General features: G+C 42.0%; 2 protein-coding genes across 2 annotated transcripts in view; one reads left to right on the top strand and one right to left on the bottom strand.

Annotated features, from left to right (window-relative positions):
- Nucleotides 1–8,785: 8,785 nt before the first annotated feature.
- On the top strand, nucleotides 8,786–15,436 carry txndc5 (thioredoxin domain containing 5). Its single transcript, XM_079576436.1, has 10 exons — nucleotides 8,786–9,022; nucleotides 9,633–9,785; nucleotides 10,124–10,229; nucleotides 10,326–10,422; nucleotides 11,372–11,487; nucleotides 12,342–12,428; nucleotides 12,499–12,648; nucleotides 12,725–12,807; nucleotides 12,985–13,114; nucleotides 13,984–15,436. Exons 1-10 carry the CDS (start codon nucleotides 8,835–8,837, stop codon nucleotides 14,104–14,106), a joined length of 1,233 nt encoding a protein of 410 aa, XP_079432562.1. The 5' UTR covers nucleotides 8,786–8,834; the 3' UTR covers nucleotides 14,107–15,436.
- A 2,839-nt stretch (nucleotides 15,437–18,275) lies between these two features.
- The window catches only part of bmp6 (bone morphogenetic protein 6), an 80,338-nt gene continuing 79,202 nt past the window's right edge, over nucleotides 18,276–19,411 (bottom strand). The window contains exons 6-7 of the mRNA XM_079576435.1: nucleotides 18,673–18,783; nucleotides 18,276–18,537 (exon numbers count right to left, since the gene is read on the bottom strand). Coding sequence (XP_079432561.1) covers nucleotides 18,388–18,537; nucleotides 18,673–18,783 — 261 coding nt within the window. The 3' untranslated portion in view covers nucleotides 18,276–18,387. The remainder of the gene's footprint in view (nucleotides 18,538–18,672; nucleotides 18,784–19,411) is intronic.

Here is a 19,411-nt window from a genome sequence, read left to right as displayed (position 1 = left end):
ATATCAAAAGATCCAGTGTTAATTTAATTAATTTCTATCCATGAGCTTTTACTAATGATGGGAGAGTGTGACCACTGCGCAAAGCCTTCTCCAGCACATCCCAAAGATTCTCAATGGGGTTAAGATCTGGACTCTGAGCCAATCCATGTGTGAAAATGACGTCTCACGCTCCTGAAACGCTCTTTCACAATGTGAGTGCGAGGAATCCTTGTATTATCATCTTGGAATATGCCCGTGCCAATATGGAAGACGAAATCCACTGATGGAATAACCTGGTCATTCACGATGTTCAGGTCGTCCGTTTATCTCATTATTTTGGGCACAATAGTGGTGTTGAACCTAGACCCGACTAACAGCAGCAACCCCAGATCATAACAGTGAGTTAAATCCAGGTGAAACTTCAACTCACTTTGGTGAAGCTGGATTTTGGGTGATAAGTTGAGCTAAAAAAAAAAATAGTTTTAAAAAATTCATGAAAATGGCCACAAAGCCACCCTTGTGCCAGCCCCAAACTCAAATAAATATTCCAACGATGTGCTCTGGTGGTCCATAAATACAAGAAGGTTTCAATAGGTCAAATCAAATATTTCACAATATGTCTAACTACCTTTGGGCCGTCTTTGCAGTTATTCCAGCAAGTCTGTCTTTCTTGCCTTGAGTTAATAATGTCTTTACCATCAGGATGTGAAGCTTCTCAGTTCAGCAGCGACGGCTTCTGAAAACAGCGACCTCCAGGGCAGTTGGCGCTGATGAGAGCACCTGTTCCAGACCGACGTGTGTGTGGCACGTCCTAATTTGAATCGTATTTGCTGATTTCTGAAATAAAAAAAAGAAATTCTGCCAGTACGGGAACACAAAATATGATATGAAAAAGTGAAATGAAACCGGAATTCCCAAGTGTGTTTGTTGTAAAACGAAAACAAGTCACAAAATCACTCAAGGGCGGCCAGGCGAGGCCCAGTTTTGAACATTGACTCAAGTATCGAGCAATGTTACTTTCACATCATTTACTCCATCTGACGCGCAAAGTAGTGCAACAAAAAGTATAAAGTACAAAATTGTAAAAAAAAAAAAAAAAGAAAAAAAGCCAATATATCAATTAAAAATAATAATTTTCAGGAGTATAACAAACTTATACCACTTTATATGAAATCATGAAGCTTTTGTCACCTTTTCCCTCAAGAGCATTACTTCCAAATATTATTGTATTCTAACTGAAAAAGAAGTTTAAAAAAAAGCACCGGAAACATAATATAAGAAGTAAGGAGTTCAAAAAGTGATAGTAAACATGCAGCTAGCTTATGAGCTAAAGACTAAAGCTAAGAAAAGATTTGAGACCTACACATTTCTTCTTCTGAAACATTAAAGAGGCACCAAGAGCCCCCCACAACTGCAGCACAGTGGAGGTGTCACAAGAAGTGCAACAGGAAACAGAAAAGGGACAAACAAGGAGGTATCCGGGCACGACTCACAGCTAAGCCACAGATTCCTTCTATTGTTCTGGCTAATGGACGTTCACTGGAGAAAAAAACACATGAACTGCTAAGCTCTTCCCAGGAGATGGTGAAAGACTGTTGTGGAGGGGAGGGAGCAGAAGAAGAAGGAGGAGTTGGAGGAGCTGACCAGTGCAGGACACCACGCTCTGAAACAAAGACAAACCCAGAAGGTGCTGCACCGTTTTCAGAGGATTTTATGTGAATGACAACTCCAGTAGTTTGGCTGTTTTAAAATCTACTCAGTGTTTTTATGACACAATAACTTGATAAAAATGACTCAATTTAGTTCGAGTTAAAACAGTGACTAAACCAATGCTCGCTTCTATGTTTACAACCTGTCACTCTCTCTCTCTCTTTCTGGCTCTGTCCTCCCTTCATCGTAATGCTGTAAACTTGTTTGTGCACAGACCCTTTGGGAAACTTGACCGTATTTCCGATGATGATCTTTAAAAACCTGGCAGGAGTTTGAGCGCTCTTGACAAAAGGTCTGCGTTCAGCTCTGCTCCCCGCTCTCACACTCTCATGGACGTGACTAAGATGAAAGCTAGGCCGTGGTCGTTTCCATTTATTTTTCTGGGGCGGCTCCAGTTATGTGGGAGAGCCCGTTTCCCATGCAGGACAGGTGGCTGTGGCAGTGGCTTCAGTAGCCGCAGTGAGTCTGTTAATGACATTGGTTCCCCTCCGCCGGTCACATCCTGAGTACCGGATATGATACTGCCGTGAGTCTCTGTGATCCGAATGGAAACAAGTCTGGCTTTGGAGCACACCATGTTCATTTATGGGAAGAGGTTGGTGTCTTGGGGCGTAGGTAAAAGCAATTGAGCAGATGGAGTGAGTGTCTAAAAGAGTAATTGCCAAATGTTCGCATGATAAAAATAGGATGGGTCAGAAATAGCAATAACATTAGTTTCCATCTTGGGAGAGTTAAAAACAAGGGCTTGTATTACTCTACAAAGGCTGTGTCTATCAGTCTGATGCCTATTTTTATGGAAAGAGAAATGAGACATTAGGTAACTTTTGACTACGAAAGACCTCATTTAAATTGATCAAAAACAGTGAGGCTAAAACACACTGGAATGGAGACCTAATGCGCACATAAGAATGTAAAGTGAGCTCGGAGTAGAGACGCCGGCGCTGCTCCTCAACATCAAGAGGAACCAGCTGAGCAGACTTTTCCAGATGCCTCCTTATGCAAATATGTCCAGAGACCAAAGACCTGCTGGGGGACTTTTTTCTCAGCTGAAACAAGTGTCTATTCTCAGAAATTGACATCTTTACTTTTAAAGAAGTGAAAGAACGGTTGGATTATGTGTGTGTCTGATAGAGAGATTAGATAGATAGATTTCCTTTATCAAGCCGGGCTGATTTCCCCCCAAAACACCTGAAAAAACATACACCAAATGAACTTCAACCTGCTTTCAACTACTCTGGAGTATGATAAAGGTTTAAGTTCTTTGTAAAGACACTATTTGCCCCCTCATTTTTATTCTTGCTTGGAATGTTATTGTTTATTTTCTTTTACTTTTTCCTAAATACATTTGTATAAGGACGGGTAAAGCTTCTGATGAGAGTTGAGGACTGATTGAATCACATATTCAACACTGTTCAGGCAAAATGCAGAGGAAAAGTTCAGGCAAGTCATGTCATCCATCCATTTTCTTCTGCTTTATCCGGGGCCGGGTCGCGGAGGCAGCAGTCTCAGCAGAGATGCCCAGACTTCCCGATCCACGCACACCTCCTCCAATTGTTCTGGGGGGACCCCGAGGCGACACCAGGCCAGCTCAGAGACATAGTCCCACCAGCGTGTCCTGGGCCTTACACGAGGCCTTGTCCCAATATCACATGCCTGGAGGCGACCAGGAGGCATCCGAAACAGATGCCCTAGCCACCTCTGTTGGCTCCTTTCGACGTGAAGGAGCAGCGACTCTACTCCGAGTAACTGAGCTCCTCACCCGATCTCGAAGGGTGCGCCCAGCCACCCTGCGAAGGAAACTCATTTCGGCCGCTTGTATCCGCGATCTTACCCAAATCTCATGACCATAGATGAGGGTTGGAACGTAGGTCGATCGGTAAATCGAGAGCTTTGCCCCCGACTCAGCTCCCTCTTCACCACAACAGTCCGATAAAGCAACTGCATCACTGCCGACGCCGCACCGATGTCGATCTCACACTCAAGTCGGGTCATTATTTTTGAAACATGCTTTTCTTGAACATGTTGGTATCGTGGCAACTTTTTATCACAATAAAGTTTTTAGTAGAGATCATTGATTTGTCATAGGCACATTTTTAACAGTGTACACGATTCATGGTTTTCCTCATTCTGATCTCACTACTGTTCAGCCTTGCACCTGCCGACGCTGCACTCTGCACCGCTCACCCCAGGCAATTAAGGAAATAAACAGACTCTCCCCCTGCTCCCCCGAGTCCATTAATCTTTCTTTTTCCTATATTACAGCACGTTACAGTCAGCTTGGCGAGATGCCCACTCTCTAACAATGGGGGTAACCAGTAGACACCCGCAACTATGCTTGGCCTCTGCTTCACCGGGAGCAATTCAGAATGTGTCAGCAGCAATTTGGTCATATTTAGCACCGCCGTATGACACGTTAAGATTAAATAATGATGTGCGGTTACTGGCTTGCCACAGTAACAATGGAGCCCAGATGGGAGGGCGCAGTCTTTGTGGAGATTTTTCTTTTTTTTTTAAATCCTGGACACAAAAAGTCAAAGAAAGTAATCGTGTGTATCACTTTTCGGTTTTGTGTGAGCGGGTACACAAGTTAAGGGTCAAGAAGAGTGTGCGCCAAGGCCTTTTTTTTTATATAAGAGCTCAGATAAACGTTGGTGGGTGGGGGCCGAACACATTCCTGACAGAGCAGCGGTTTATGGAAGAGGGAATATGATCGGATGTGTCACAACAGAGCGGACTAAATTACCCTTGAAGTCAAATCTAACCATTTTTTTTTGCGGGCACAGGTGCAGGACATTATTCTTTCTCCGGCTGTGAAACTGCAATTTTTCATATTACTTAAAGTTTCAGCCATTAAATTTGTATAAAGTTTCTCCTGCATGAATCAGAACATCTGCCCTCATTTAAAATAGTACTAATCGCCTACTTTGGGGAACTTTGTAGAGATGTCGTGTGGTTGTTGTTACTTTAACTGTTAATGTAATAGCCTGTATTATTATATGTGTGTGAAGGGCTGGATCAACCCAGAACATGTACAACAGGCTAATTCCCCATTAACCTCTTAACACAGGCCTTAAAGGACTAGTTCACCGTTTTTCCATACTGAGATATGTTCTTATGTGGAAGAGCTTGGTCACTTCTAACTTCACCCCATTTGGAGCTATAGGAATATACTGGGAGAGGCCAAATGCTAACAACATCTTTGGTCATTTTGCGCGACTGAGGGCACACAGTTCTTCCATACTGTGATATGTTCTTACCTGAGCTTAGACGAGATGACCTGTCTGGTCTTTGTGTGTTCCCGTGGAGGAGCGTGGTAGTGTCCAACTTCACCCCCATTTGGAGCTATAGGAATACATTGGGAGAGGCCAATTGCTAACATAATCTTTGGTCTTTTTGCGTGACTGAGGGCACGCACAAAGACCAGACAGGTCATCTCAGTATGGAAAAACGGTGAACTATTCCTTTAACCGAGTGCATTTTCTACAGTTAAGCTTTACCCAAATCTAAATCTTTTTGTTGTGTTTTTGCCACATTTTTATGTGTTTTTATCATCAGTTGTGCAGCTTTTTTTGCATTTTTGTTGCTAGTTTGATGCTTTTTCTGCACTTTTTTGTCATATTTTTAATGTGTTTTTGTCGTTTGAAGTTGAATTTTTGTAGCTTCTATAGACGCTTTTTTGCACTTTATGTTTTTGGTGCCTGTTTAGTAACGTTTTTGTTGCCGGTTTTGCGTTTTGCAACTTTTTTATAGTGTTTTTGTCATCAGTCTTGTTGCTCTTTTTGTTGCTTTTTTGTCACTTTTTCTGTATGTTTTTGTCCCGATTTTTGTTGCTAGTTTGATGCTTTTTCAGCACTTTTTTGTCATATATTTAATTGTGTTTTTGTCATTTTTAGTTAATTTTTTGTTGCTTTTTCGGCGTTTTTTGTCCCATTTTTTATGCCTGTTTAGTAGCGTTTTGTTGCTTTATCATCACTATTCTGCTGTGTTTTTGTAACTTTTTTGCAGCTTTTTTCAAGAAGCTTTTAGATTTGGGTAAAGCCAAACTGGAGTAAGAGGTTAAGGGGCTGAGGTACTGCTCCAATGGCATTGAGGAAGGTTCGACTGCTCCCAATAAGGACACAAAAGTAAAACCTTAAACATAACCTGCTATAGCCTAGTACTAGTGCAGAGATCTACTATCTATACACTGAATGAATGTGCAAATGCCTGCATATCAGGTATCAGTTTTCTTACCTGTAGCCAGTAGAGAGTAACAAAGTTAAATGTAATGTTCCCATATTGCTCTTGTTCTGTTAAAAGTGGTATCGGGACACCCCTTGTTTTTAACATCGCTGTGTCGATGGTTGCCTGGGAACATAGGAAAATATCTCTAGACAGAAGCCGTGAGACCGAGAACACTTCATAAACACCTCAGACCAGAGCGTCTGACTTCAAACAGCAGCCGTGCATGGTAGGATCATTCTCACCCACTTACATAGACTATTACAGTATCCACTACTGCTGCTGCGTGTTATGAAAGAATGTCCCATCTCGATCTGTTCCCATGCTGCAAATTCAATACCTCTCCTGCTGGGATCAAGGAGAGCAGGTGACTTATGTGGATTCTTCGTAGCATTTAAGGGAACTTTGGTGCTTAGTCTGACTGACACTCTTGTGCACTTTGCAGGCCTGTTTATCCAACGTAATAAATAGTCTTCATTAATTTTTCCTAAAATATTACTCCCGCTAATTTCCAGTTAAACGTAATGAGGAGGCAACTCTGACTCAGCTGACCTAGCCCTCACTCCAGCCCGTTATGAGACCTGTATAGCCCATTCTGTAGAGAATATTTGAGTATTTCATAAATGTCTCAATGCATTTGTAATAGTAGTATCACTCAAAGGGCAGCCAATGTGTGAAAGAAAGGCCGTTCTCAGGTGCGAAGGAAAACCGTAGCGTCTGCCAAAGTCTTGCACTGGAGCGTGGCTTATAGGACCATTTATAATCAATCAACAAACAGTGGACGGTTTCTCCACAAGTCTTCTAATGTGCTCCTAATTACTTTTCTGTTTGACCTTTGTGGTATGACCTCATTTGAGTGTCCTTTAATATTACAGTGATGCAGTGCTTTTTAAATTGTGTTTCACTTTAGATCTGTCATCTACCAAGCTCGAGTATAAGCCAAATAAAAGGCAATATGATGATGAAATTCTGACATTATATTGCTATATAAATGTAAAAGGTGATGTAATACACTTTGCAAAAACAAATTAGTAACACAATTAGTTATAGTGATGGAGAGATACTGTAATGGCATAAAAATGTTTCAGGGCCTAGTTATAATATCATATAAATATAGGCTATGCTGTCAAGTTGATATGAAGGTGACATCTGGTTTTCCCCACAACAACCAGTCAACCCTTTGGAATTTCTTACATTTCTGCCTAAATTGGTCATAAAATGTGGTCTGATCTTTTTTTTAAATCATAAGAATGAGCAAACAGTGTCTGCTTAAACTAATACCACCCAAACAATAACATGTTGTCATATTTGTATTGGCCATAACATGTAAACATTCACAGGACAGGGAGTAAAAAGTGAGTGAACCCTTGGATTCAGTAGCTGGTTGAAACTCCTTTGGCTGCGATAACTTCATCCAGACGTTTCCTGTAGTTGCAGATTCGATCAGGATGAATCTTGGACCATTCCTCTTTACAAAACCGTTGCAGTTCAGCGAGATTCCTGGGATGTCTGGTGTGAATGGCTTTCTTGAGCTCATGCCACAGCATCTGAATGGGGTTTAAGTCAGAACTTTGACTGGGCCATTCCAGGACGTGTCTTTTATTCTTCTGAAACCATTTTGAAGTTGATTTGCTTTTGTGAAGTCTAGTTGACACAATAGATTTTTTTTTTTTTCTACCTCATTAGGAATTCTGCGCTGTGCCCTTGGAGTCATCTTTACAGGATGGCCACGCTCTGGAAGTGAAGCAACAGCACCAAACTGTCTCCATTTGTAAACAACTTATGAACATCAAGACTTTTAGAGATGGTTTTGTAACCTTTTCCTGCTTTATACAAATCAATAATTCTTGATCGTAGGTCTTCAGAGAGCTCTTATGAGCGAGGCATGATGTATATCAGGCAATGCTTCTCAACAAGAGACAATTCTTAACTCGTGTGTGAGCCACACCTCCGTGATTGGACTTCAGGTTGGCTCACACCTGACTCTAAATAAATTTGTCTAATTTGTTAGTAAATAAATAAATTTGTCTAATTTGTTCTTGGAGGACCCTGAGTCACTTCTCACGTTTTTGTTGTGTTTTTGCCACATTTTTATAGTGTTTTTGTCATTGGTTGTGTTTTTTTTTGGTTGCTTTTTTGTCACATTTTTTGTAACATAGTTTGATGCTTTTTCTGCGCTTTTTTGTCATATTTTTGTCTTTTTTAGTTGAATTATTTTTCTTACTTTTCTGTCACTGTTTTGACACTTTTTATCCCAGTTTTGTTGCTTTATCATCACTTTTTTGCAACTTTTTCAAGACGCTTTAAGATATGGGTAACTCAGGAGGTTCACTTACTTCGGGACGACAGTGGTGCAGACGGTTCGAATCCCGCAGGTGCACACTGTCGTTGTGCCCTTGGCCAAGACACTTCACCCACCTTGCCTCCACTGTATGTGTACACTGGTGTATGAATGAGAGTGTGACTGGTTCCATGTAATTGTTTGGGTGTTAAAATTCTAAAGAGACTCATTCTTGTGTTCTAAATACAGATCAGACCACATTTTATGAACAATTTATGCAGAAATGTGAGAAATTCCAAAGGGTTCACATACTTTTTCCTCCCACTGTAATAGTCTATGCAAACTTTGTTCTATGGCCATCCTGGTTGAAAATATAAAGTATGATTCTGTGCAAACTTTGTCCAGTGACTATGGAGAGTCAAACAGCCAAGCCACCTGTATGCGTGATATCATCAATATACTAGGGTTAGCACTTATATAGAAGCTTGTAGGTCTCACCTTGTTGGGCAGGAGATACAGTACATAAGCGCGTGCATCGGTTCACGTGGCTCCAGAAAAGGGGCGTGTCCAGCTCTCGGTGCTGTTCGCGTTTACACTTCTTACCCCCTCAGCAGGAAGCCCGTCCTCCCACTGAGCTTCCACCATGGCCTCCTCCGCACTGACCTGCACCGCTCTCCGCTTCTGCTTTATTTATTCATCGTTACTGCTCGCCGGTGTGTTTTGTGACGCCGACGCAGAGGAAGACGAGCACGCGAAGCACACCTACACCGTGGAGATGTTTAACGAGGCGGTTCCGACTGCCCCGCACTTTGTCATGTTTTTCGCACCTTGGTAAGTCCGAAAAATTCAGCGTGAAATTAATAAAGCTGCACACACAAAGAAACGCGATGAGAAAGGGGGTGAAAGTGCACGTGGGGCGTTGATTTTGAGTCTAAGTTAGGCTTTTTTCCAACGGGACGAGATTTGCTAAGCTACCCGGCGTTTTAGCCAAGGAGCTACTTAGCATGTCGGCTAGCAAGCTAAACTGACAAGGACCCAACTGCAAACATCGCTGATCGTGGTCAAGCTAACAAAGAAAAAAGTACTAAGCTGCAAGCGTATATACTTTAAACCTTTGTGATGTTTAGATAATGGTCAGATTGTTTGGGAAAATAAAGTTTGGGGGGCTGTGCATACGTGGCAAGCACTGATTGAGCCCTGACCATGTCCCCAGGGGTCTCTTTGACACAATCTGGAACAATGACGTAAACAATCAGGGTTTTCGCTCACATTACAGGTTGCATGACTTGTTTCTTAAGCCACGTCTTTGTAATTTAGTTTAAATCCTAATTGCATCCCACGATTACATAACATTATGCATAGACAACTCCTGCTCCTCCATTTTTTTTTTTTTTTTGCACTGTATGGCATTGTTTTAATGGGGTTCCCTTTGTTTCCCCAGGTGTGGACACTGCAAGAGGCTTCAGCCGGCCTGGAATGAGCTGGCAGACAAATACAACGGCATGGACGACCCCCCGGCCTATGTGGTGAAGGTAGACTGCGTCCCGAATACGAAGTTCTGCTCAAATGAACATGGGGTCAGAGGATATCCAACGTGAGTCGACTTGATATGACGTCTATGTTAACGTCACACTATGCATCATTTACGTCAAGGAGAATCACAGACATATTGATTCTGAATTGGAGAGTATCTAAAGAAACACATTCTGCTTTGTCAACACGGATGATGATAATGATTGACAGACCTTTAAACTACTCATGTGACAATAGTTATGGAAGATCTCCTCATTATGCATTCAGGTCTACGTCATCAGATACGCCTTCATTTCTTTAAAGCAAAAAAAAAAGAAGTTGTTTGTAATGAATTGTTAACTTGTAAAATCCTGAGCAATTTCCTGTGACATTCACTGTGTTCTGTTGCTTTTCAATTAGGCTGAAGCTGTTTAGACCAGACCAGGAGGCTGTGAAGTACCAAGGCCCCAGAGACCTACAGACGCTGGAGACGTGGATGCTCAAGACACTTCAAGACGAGCCGGAGGTGAGCATTACAGCTTTGTCCACGTCAGCTTTGGGTAAACCTGTTTGCCTGATGATGGTTTTTACTTACCTGTGCATTGCTGTTGTGTTATTTTAGGAGCCTGAGAGTGAGCAGGAGCCTCCGAAAGCCCCTGAGCCTAAACAGGGAATGTACGAACTCAGTGCCAACAACTTCAAAGATCACATCTCAAAAGGTAATTGATTTTAGAGAATGTAGCTTGACATGGTGCATGAAACACGATTTCGATTTGTGAAGAATGCACTATCAGCGTATCAGCTGTGGTGTCCATATTTTTTGTAATCGGGCTCATGTCTAAAAGCTAATGGGAGGAGCTTTTACTTGAGTTTCTCTCTTTTCCAAAATTTGACTACTTTTTATGAATACACAAAAAGTTGTCTTTTTCGTTTTTCAGGGTGTGTGCACCTGCAAAAAAAATATGTCCTTTGTGAAACTAATTGAGCCTAGTGATTTAAAACAGAAACTGGTGAAACAGGAGTTTAACCACCACCTGATTTGCATAACTCACAATCCTAGTAATATCCATCCACAAAGGTCCACGTCAGCCTATACTTCATGCACATCAGTAGCTTTAAACCTGTCTGCTGTCAACCTGGCATTTCTGGATTTCTGGAAGACCGCAAAAACAAATGACAGTCACGATACTTCTTGTCTACCGAAAAATTCGACATGGCCCATAAGTCACTCTGAAGTCAAATGTTTTGGTTTTTAATGGAAAAATAAATCGCTTGTTTTTGGGCAGAAAGACGGCAGGAAATGACACACGCATGTTTAAAATGGTGTTTATAGGTCCCACCTTCACATCTTGGCAACAGAGCTCCACGAGTCATTTGTTGTGCGTAACCTCTACATAGGAGCTGTGTATTTGTAGAAAGCTGTGTGAAGTCCATGGGTGTTTCAGAGCACGCCGTAATGTTGGAAAATCTTTATTTGTGACTAAAGAAGAGAGGTCTCAGTGTCCAATGTGTTTTTGTACTTGATCATAAGACGGCCATACATCAATAACTGACCAGCCTGTCACACTAATCGTAAACACAGTAATAACACAACTTCAACAGGAGGATTGTGGTATATGTTGTGTGTCTATTGTTAGTTTGCTAATATCCGCTTTGCTCTTGCTCTAGGTGCACACTTTGTCAAATTTTTCGCTCCATGGTGCGGTCACTGCAAAGCCATGGCCCCGACGTGGGAGCAGCTGGCGGTCACCTTCGAGCACTCGGATGATGTCAAAATAGGAAAGGTTGGTTTGCACGTGCACGACACGTTTGTTTAACTAGTTTGCATAGACTGAAACTAGACACTGCTGATATGAGAAGACTGTAGACACATTGTTGTACAGGAGTCGTAAACAGTGGGTTGAGTTTTCAAACCTCTTTTAATTGTTTCTATTTTATTATGTTGCAGTCTGGTTCTCAAGTCCAGACAACACAAAAACTACACCAATTATGCTACAAATCAAAGTTTAAATGTAGTTGTCGTGAGTTGTATTTGACTATTTAAAAGTTCTGTGGTGAATCTTTTTCTTGCCCTTGATGAAGGATGCTTTTCTTCTTTTAATTTGAACGTTTGACAGTACGGGTGTTAGAGGATAACATTAAATTGCTATTTATCATACTTTGTCAGGCTGTACAGTCGTACTATCTCTGTCGGAGCCTTGACTGTGGAGCTTAGGCGCCCACTCTCAGCCACTGAATGTTTGCTTGTGTATCAGTATGACACTTTGAGTGGGTATTTATCCCTTTTCTGTGGAAGCATAGACAGACTTGAATGGTAGGACTAGCGCAATGTCTCGAGTTCATGTCTCCGGGTCCGATGGTAAATAAACTTCTCCTGTATAAGACATCCAGACTGCTGCCTATTTTTCATCTATCCTCTTGAACACCATTGTTAATTCCTCTAACAAAGGGGCCTTCAACCTAACAGGATGAATACAGGATTATGAATACTTAATAACCCCTTTTATTGCCACGCCTTACACCAGATACAGCCATATCTGTTTGTCGAGGGCGATTAATCAAAACACTGTGGAGCAGCTGTCATGCAAGTCCTTATGCTTTCCCGGCTTGACGCACCCGTCTTATCCTGTTTGCCCAGGTGGATTGTACCCAACACTATGAAGCGTGCTCTGCAAATGGAGTTAGAGGATACCCCACACTACTGTTCTTCTACAATGGAGAGAAGGTAATGCCCGACTTTTTAATTTGTTCAGAGTTGGGTAGTAACTGTATTTACTGAACTACGTATCATTTAGACAGAGCAGTACAAAGGCAAGAGAGACCTGGACTCTTTCAAAGACTTTGTGGGCAACCAGCTGAAGGTGGTTCTCGCTAAAGATGAGAAACCAGAGGATCCCAGCGCCAATGAGATCCCAACAGAGGAGCCACCGAAAGAGGAAGACAAGGTAAGTACAAAGCAGACACTCCTTTTGCATATTTCAGTGTTTGTGACGAGGCTAAATATATTTATTTGGTCTTTAGTCCGGTGTGGTGATCCTGACCGAAAGCAACTTTGATGAAACGGTAGCAAAAGGCCTTACCTTCATCAAATTCTATGCACCCTGGTAAGATCATCATAAAAATTACATTCACATGATCAGAAATTGATGCATTTTTTTAATAACATTTGGTATGACTGGTAAAAAATCTTTGTGGTTGCATGTGAAAAAGAAATGTACACAGATGGAGCTGTATTTATGCAGCCGTTGTGTGGGATAACATGATGTCATCCTGCCGTGTAGGTGTGGCCACTGCAAGAACCTGGCTCCAACATGGGACGACCTCTCCAAGAAGGACTTTCCGGGCCTCACTGACGTCAAAATCGCCAAAGTGGACTGCACGGTGGAGCGCACACTCTGCAACAAGTACTCTGTAAGTGTGCGCGTGTCGGGTACAATTTGAAAAGCGCAAAGTGAAACGCGAAAGGGCACGTCGCGGGATGTGTACCTCCTATTTGTAACGCTGAAACTGGTCCGTAAAGCAACAAGGTCTACTTGGGTCATCACTCTGGCATGAAGACAAATCTATACATTGTCCAAACAATTGAAAGGATGTTTTTAAATGGAAGCATTACAGGCTAAAAACAACCCTCAAAAACATGGTAACTAAAAATATAAAATATATATATAAAAAAATATATACGTGTAATTGCACCTTCTACATTAAGCTCGTGCATGACGGCAATTCTGACCCGAAGTAACACTTTTTTGCCAGTTGTGGTGAATAGGTCTGGGCTCATTCTACACCTTAGGACATTGCTGGAACATGTAGGGGGAGGAAAATACATCATTTTAACATTTTTAAACTCTGTATAGTCACTTTAACTTTAGTGTTACCTGAAACTAACCTTTTTTGATGAGTCGGGCCATGTCCCAAAACAAACTGTGGCTTAGTATTGTCATTACATGGACCTTTATGGCCTAGAGGTCAATCATTAAACTCGTTGTGGTTGTTAAAGATCGTATTAGTGTTTGCCAAAGTTCATCCACTGAGCTTAGTCAATACCTAGCAAGTGCTCAGTCATTGTCACAGAGTCCTCACTTTGACACTGCTGCTATTTCCACTTTGAAAATTAGATGTTTTTATGCATAAAGCAGGTGTTTTTCAGTTCCGCACTACTGAATATACTTTACAGTTTCATAAACCCCCAAAAGAATCTTGCAGATGATTTCTAGAAACATTTATTTTTGTGGGATGCCATGCTAATGTAATAGTAATCGTTTTGTGTGTTTGGGCTGCAGGTGAGAGGATACCCCACACTGTTCATGTTCCGGGCCGGGGAGCAGGGCGAGGAGCACAACGGCGGACGTGACCTCGAGAGCCTCCACAACTTTGTGATGAAGCAGGCCAGAGACGAGCTGTAAACAAAACAAAAAAAACTCCTCCACTCACTTTGTACCACTCTGCTCGAGCGAACTGCATATCAGGCCTAACGGGACACACCTCTCTCTCCCCCCACACTGGCCAAATCTGTCTCCTCTATCGGGATTTTTTAGTCTGACACAGCGACTGTCTTAGTTTCGGATGATGAATGTTTTCTTTGGTGACTTGGAACTTACAAAAAAAATGGTGGAAGCTCTGGTGTCAGGTGGGAATGTGAAGCAATCAGGGCTAAACATGGTCACGCTTTTGTTGACATGTAGCAGTAAAACGTCTTTGTTTCTGATCAAAAATGGCCCCTATGCTGTTTTTAAAAAAGGTAAATTATATTCTTATGGGATCTGTGGTTTAAATGTCACCAAGAGATTGTAAAAGTTGCTTTGCCCCTTTTCATTGTCGAGCGTTAAGTTGAAGGTACTTCTTATCAAAGCCAGTGACGGCCGATGTGACTTAACCCTCAGGGAATGACTGTGCTGCTCGGGAGATGAGGAGGAGAGCTTATCGATATCAAAGTCTATCACGCTTTCCCTTTGTTTTTTAATGCCATCTGAATCAAGATGTTTAACTGCAATATTGGTCAGCCTCCATCTCATCTCCAAGCACAGGTTTTCACTCCTGGACCATGTGCCATTGATAGATTGCTATATTTACTTACACTCACCAAATTCAGAATGTTGCCTGAACCACTAGTAAATTACCTCGAGAACAACAGTGTTAACATACATTTAGCATTTCTGGTACTTCTCAGGGTCTTATCGGTTTATCTGCAACAACCTCTTTTACTATTATGATTGGTGTTAGTTTTTAAATGTGGGACCAGCATTTGGGTCAGCTTTTATTAGTAAAAAATAGTGTAAGTTATCAATGACTAATTGGGTCAAACTTGACTTTACAGTGCAGTAATAATGCTGTAAGTTTCCTTAACACTAAAAGTGATAATCTGGAAGTGTAAATGTTTTACAAATTTTGCAAAATGTGCAAAATCGACCACTGAGCCTTGCATTTCGATGTTAAGCAATAATATATACTTTTTTTGTGTGGAAAAGTCCCTCCTCCCCGGATCTCGGCAACTAATCAGAGTCTAGTATCCTCATGCGTTGACCAATGAGACGAGCTTTTCCTGTGGAGCTGCCTGTCTGGTCCAATCAGGAGGGAGGGGGAGGAGCTTGATCATTTAACTTTTGAATATCCTGTTCCTACTGTCCTCGTTTTGCAAACTAAGAAGGGCTTTCTGGTTAAAGAGGGGAGGAATTTGATTGTTTACTTTCAAATTTCACTCCATCTCTGCTCACTTTGCAAACTTACTGACTATCACTTTAATACTGGTTTAGAATTCAGGCTAGGCTGAACAAGAACACTCCTAGGTGGGCTCACATGCTATTACTGTACTGTAAAGTTGTGCTATATCTAAATGTGCAACAACCTGTCAAATCCTTTCTTTTTAACAGTTTTGTGTCGGCTTCCAGCAGAAAAAAAATGCACTTTCAGACCCTCAAACACAACAAAACCATTACTTGTTCATGAAGTTCTTTATGAGTCGCACATGGTCTAAGGATCTCCAGTGACAAAGTATTTCTCTTCTTTGTAAGTCATGGGCTTTCATCGCTCATGCATTTTGTACAAAAGTGTTTAATGGCGAGTTGTAACATGAGATTTCATAATAAAACTTTTTCCAAAAATAACTTTCTCATTTTTGTTCTCTCATCTGTCTGATAATAAGGAATGTGATACATTTATATAAAGGTGCAATAAATAAGCAGCGAATGTACAAGTATTTACAGAACAGTCTTAAACATCGTCACACAGACAGCAGCTTACCAGAGGTATATTTTGTACTTTACATTGGTTAGGCACATAGGTATCTTGTTCTTGCAGGTTAAAAATAAGGTCCCTTTAAAGAGTCCATGTTGTTCAAAGCTCACAGTAACAAGTGCGAGTGGAAAGATGTTGCCACAGCGCTCAAAACTCGACATAATTTTACCTTGGGCTGCAAAAGCAAAGGGCTAATTTCAGAAAACTGGCAGAGCTGCCCTCCAGCCAACTGTTTTTGCCTCGCCAACTGTTTTTCCACGATCTCTTGACGGGTTGTCAGGGGTGGAAGCGTTTGTTAACTTTGCGAGTGCAGTTACATGGAAATGGCCCTTTGCGGTATGTCAGAGGGATAAGGCCGTATTCTTTACCTCTTTGGAGGAAAACATCATTTAGGCCACAGCGTGCATCACGTAGAGGCGGCTCGGTGCATCGCGGCCGACAAAATATTGACACGGAGGGGGATATTTGGAGCAGCGCACCACTGAAATAGACTGTGGTCACTTTGGTCGAGTCCATATTATGTATTTCTGGAAGTAAATATGAGTTGTGATGAAAATACGTGGAGAGAGGAATCAGGAGGCAATGAGTCCAATGCATCAAGAAGAAAGTCTTTAAATGCATTGTGGCACATTGGGGATTGTTGGGGAAGCAGTGGTGCAATGGTCGTCTGGGGATTGAAAGGTCGTAGCCCAGCCTGAGCAAACACTGCCCTCGTGTCCCTGGGTAAGATGCACATGACAGGTTTTCATGTTTTTCTAATTATTACTTAGGTTCATGGGATAATGCCTGTGGTGAGTATTCATTATAAGTTACAAGTGAATTGGCTATTTAATGAAGAAAAGTTAGAAAAGGCAAGTTGCAATATTTATCTTCTAAAACAGGGGTGTCCAAATGTGGCCCTCAGATGAATTTTTGGTGGCCCTTGGCCTTCTTCCTGAATGAATAATAATAATAATGCATTGGTTTTATATACAGCGCTTTTCTGGACACTCAAAGACGCTTTGCATTGCATTATTCATTCACTTCATACTTGGTGGTGGTAAGCTACTGTTGTAGCCACAGCTGTCCTGGGGTAGACTGACGGAAGCAAGGCAACCAGTCTGCGTCATTGACCCATCTGACCACCACCTCACTCACTCACTCCGTTCCTTCCTGGTGTTCCCAATCGGTCTCCCATCCAAGTACCGACCAGGCCCTTCCCTGCTTAGCTTCCAAGGTCTGACGGGATCGGGTAAAGCAAAGGCTGTATGGCCAAAATTGGTCAACTTCATCAGAGATGGTCCTTTTTTATTTGAAATGTAATAATTCTACACAATTCTAACCTAACAACTAACATTTTATTGTGAGACAGAGCTGGCATGAAGGTTTTAAGCATAAATAAAGGTTTGGGGCACAATTTAATCCTCTGCTATTCAAAGGTTTCACGGCACTGACCACTGATCTATGGCCCTTCACCCCGTGTATGCTTCAATATGCGGCCCCCCATGAAAGAAGTTTGGACACCCCTGTTCTAAAAGAACTTTCTCTCAGTGGGTCATACAATCAATGCTTGAATCAATAGAATTCTGACAATCTAAACATCACAAAAAAAGTCAGTACTTTTTCAGTACAAAAAAAGTCAGTACTTTTTTTGTATAATTGTGGTATTAACTATGTTCATGTGAACAGTGATTCAAACCTGTCATATGCACTTTAACCCTCATTCCAGTCTCTCCAGTCACAGTAATGTAGCTACTATTACATCCACAATCTGGGATGTAAAACTCTGGAAGCCCTGATGTAAAATAATCATGGATCAGCTGATAGCAACCCTGCCGACCACAGAACTAGATCAAATCACCCATTCTACCATTGGCCCAAGGAGAAAGAATAAAGAATAAAAAATAGCTGTTTTCCACGTACCATCCCTGAATGGATTATCCCGCCAGGCGAAGTGGCTTTGAGCCTGACTCTGGACACAGTGGGCATGCAAGGCTGTAACAATTGGCACTCTCCCCTACACCCCTGAGGAGTGTGTCGAGTAATGAAAAGAAGGCTGGGAAAGACAGGGCATCTGGTGTCATAATCTATCGATTCACCACGCAAGTTTTCTTTTATGTGAGCTTCATCTGCCATTGTGTGGGTCGAAAGTGACAAAGGAATAGGCTATAATGGATAGTGTCTGTTGGTTGGTCCCACAAACATTACGGTCCACAGTCTCAGCGGTGATGCCATGTCTTTAAAGGAATTCATACTCTCATGATATACAAAAAAACATCTCTATTTGTCTCGCATATAGGCAGCCATTTTCACCATCCACAAAGCAGCCAGGGGACAAGCTGAAGCTGCCCAAAAAGTCCATTTACGTCTCATGACCAACTGTTTTTATCTTCCAGAATGTATTGTAACACGCGTAGAGTCTCTGCAGCCCTTTAACAGACCGACTTCCAGCTCTCGCACTCCCCCGAGAGACGTCAGTGGCAGCCGCACGCCCGCACCACCATGTTCTTGTACTTCTTCAGGATGACGTTGGAGTTGTCGTCGAAGTAAAGCACGGAGATGGCGTGGAGTTTGGTGGGAGCGCAGCAGGGCTTTGGCACGTTCTCAGGATTCATCAAATGCACCTATGAGTAATGAAAAGAGAAGAGATCAGCTGTAAGCGTTTCCACAAAAAGACATAATGACTTCTCCTGGTTGGGCTTCGTGATGTATGGAGTGTTTTGAAGTATCGCTGATTGAAAAAAAAGAGAGGGTCTCACCAGTGTCTGGACGATGGCGTGGTTGGTGGCGTTCATGTGGGCGTTGAGGGGGAAGGAGCACTCGCCGTCGCAGTAGTTGGCAGCGTAGCCTTCAGGAGCAATGATCCAGTCCTGAGAGAACAGTGCATGATTTCAATAATCACATTTGGATAAAATGAGAAAATAAAACGGGCTCAACACTTTTGGCATTGAGATTATTGTTAGGGAACAGAGGAGTGTGTGCAAGTGTCTTTTTAAACTTTTTGAAGGATGTAGAGGGCAAATTGTCAGCCATTTGTATGTCAGTGGCTCAAAAAGTAAGTCAATGTTTTTTCTGAACCTGAACCGAGCACATTTTCTCCAGTTTTGCCTTGGCCCAAATCTAAAGCTTGAGTTTTGATGAGTTTTGTAGGTCTTAGCTTTCAAATGAGGAGTTATGAAAGATTTGGGTAAAGCCGGACAGGAGAAAATCCACTCCATTAAGGCGTAAGTTAAAGGTGCATTATGCAACTTTTTATGCCAAAAAAATAAAGTTGATATTTGTGTGTATTATATCTTTTAGTGACCCAGCAGCTGTTTGAGTGGTCAGCATGGCCGTTATTTTCGATCACGGTGCTCCAGGATCGATTGTTTTGAAGGTTTTCTGGTGGGAGGGCCCATCAGCAGTGAAAACCTTCCAAACAATTGATCCTGCAGCTTCCTAGAGACCACTGGGATGAAAAATAAAGGCGCCATACTGACCACTTAAACACCCGCTGGG

Source organism: Gobius niger, assembly GCF_951799975.1.
Source record: "Gobius niger genome assembly, chromosome: 18".
NCBI lineage: Eukaryota > Metazoa > Chordata > Actinopteri > Gobiiformes > Gobiidae > Gobius > Gobius niger.
This window is presented reverse-complemented; position numbering and strand designations above follow the sequence as displayed.

Bases quoted from the DNA above. Each gene is read 5' to 3' on its own strand.
- txndc5 (XM_079576436.1), top strand. From the start codon at position 8,835: ATGGCCTCCTCCGCACTGACCTGCACCGCTCTCCGCTTCTGCTTTATT. The intron at 10,230-10,325 runs GTGAGCATTACA...GTGTTATTTTAG, and splicing joins CACTTCAAGACGAGCCGGAG to GAGCCTGAGAGTGAGCAGGA. The intron at 11,488-12,341 runs GTTGGTTTGCAC...CTGTTTGCCCAG, and splicing joins ATGATGTCAAAATAGGAAAG to GTGGATTGTACCCAACACTA.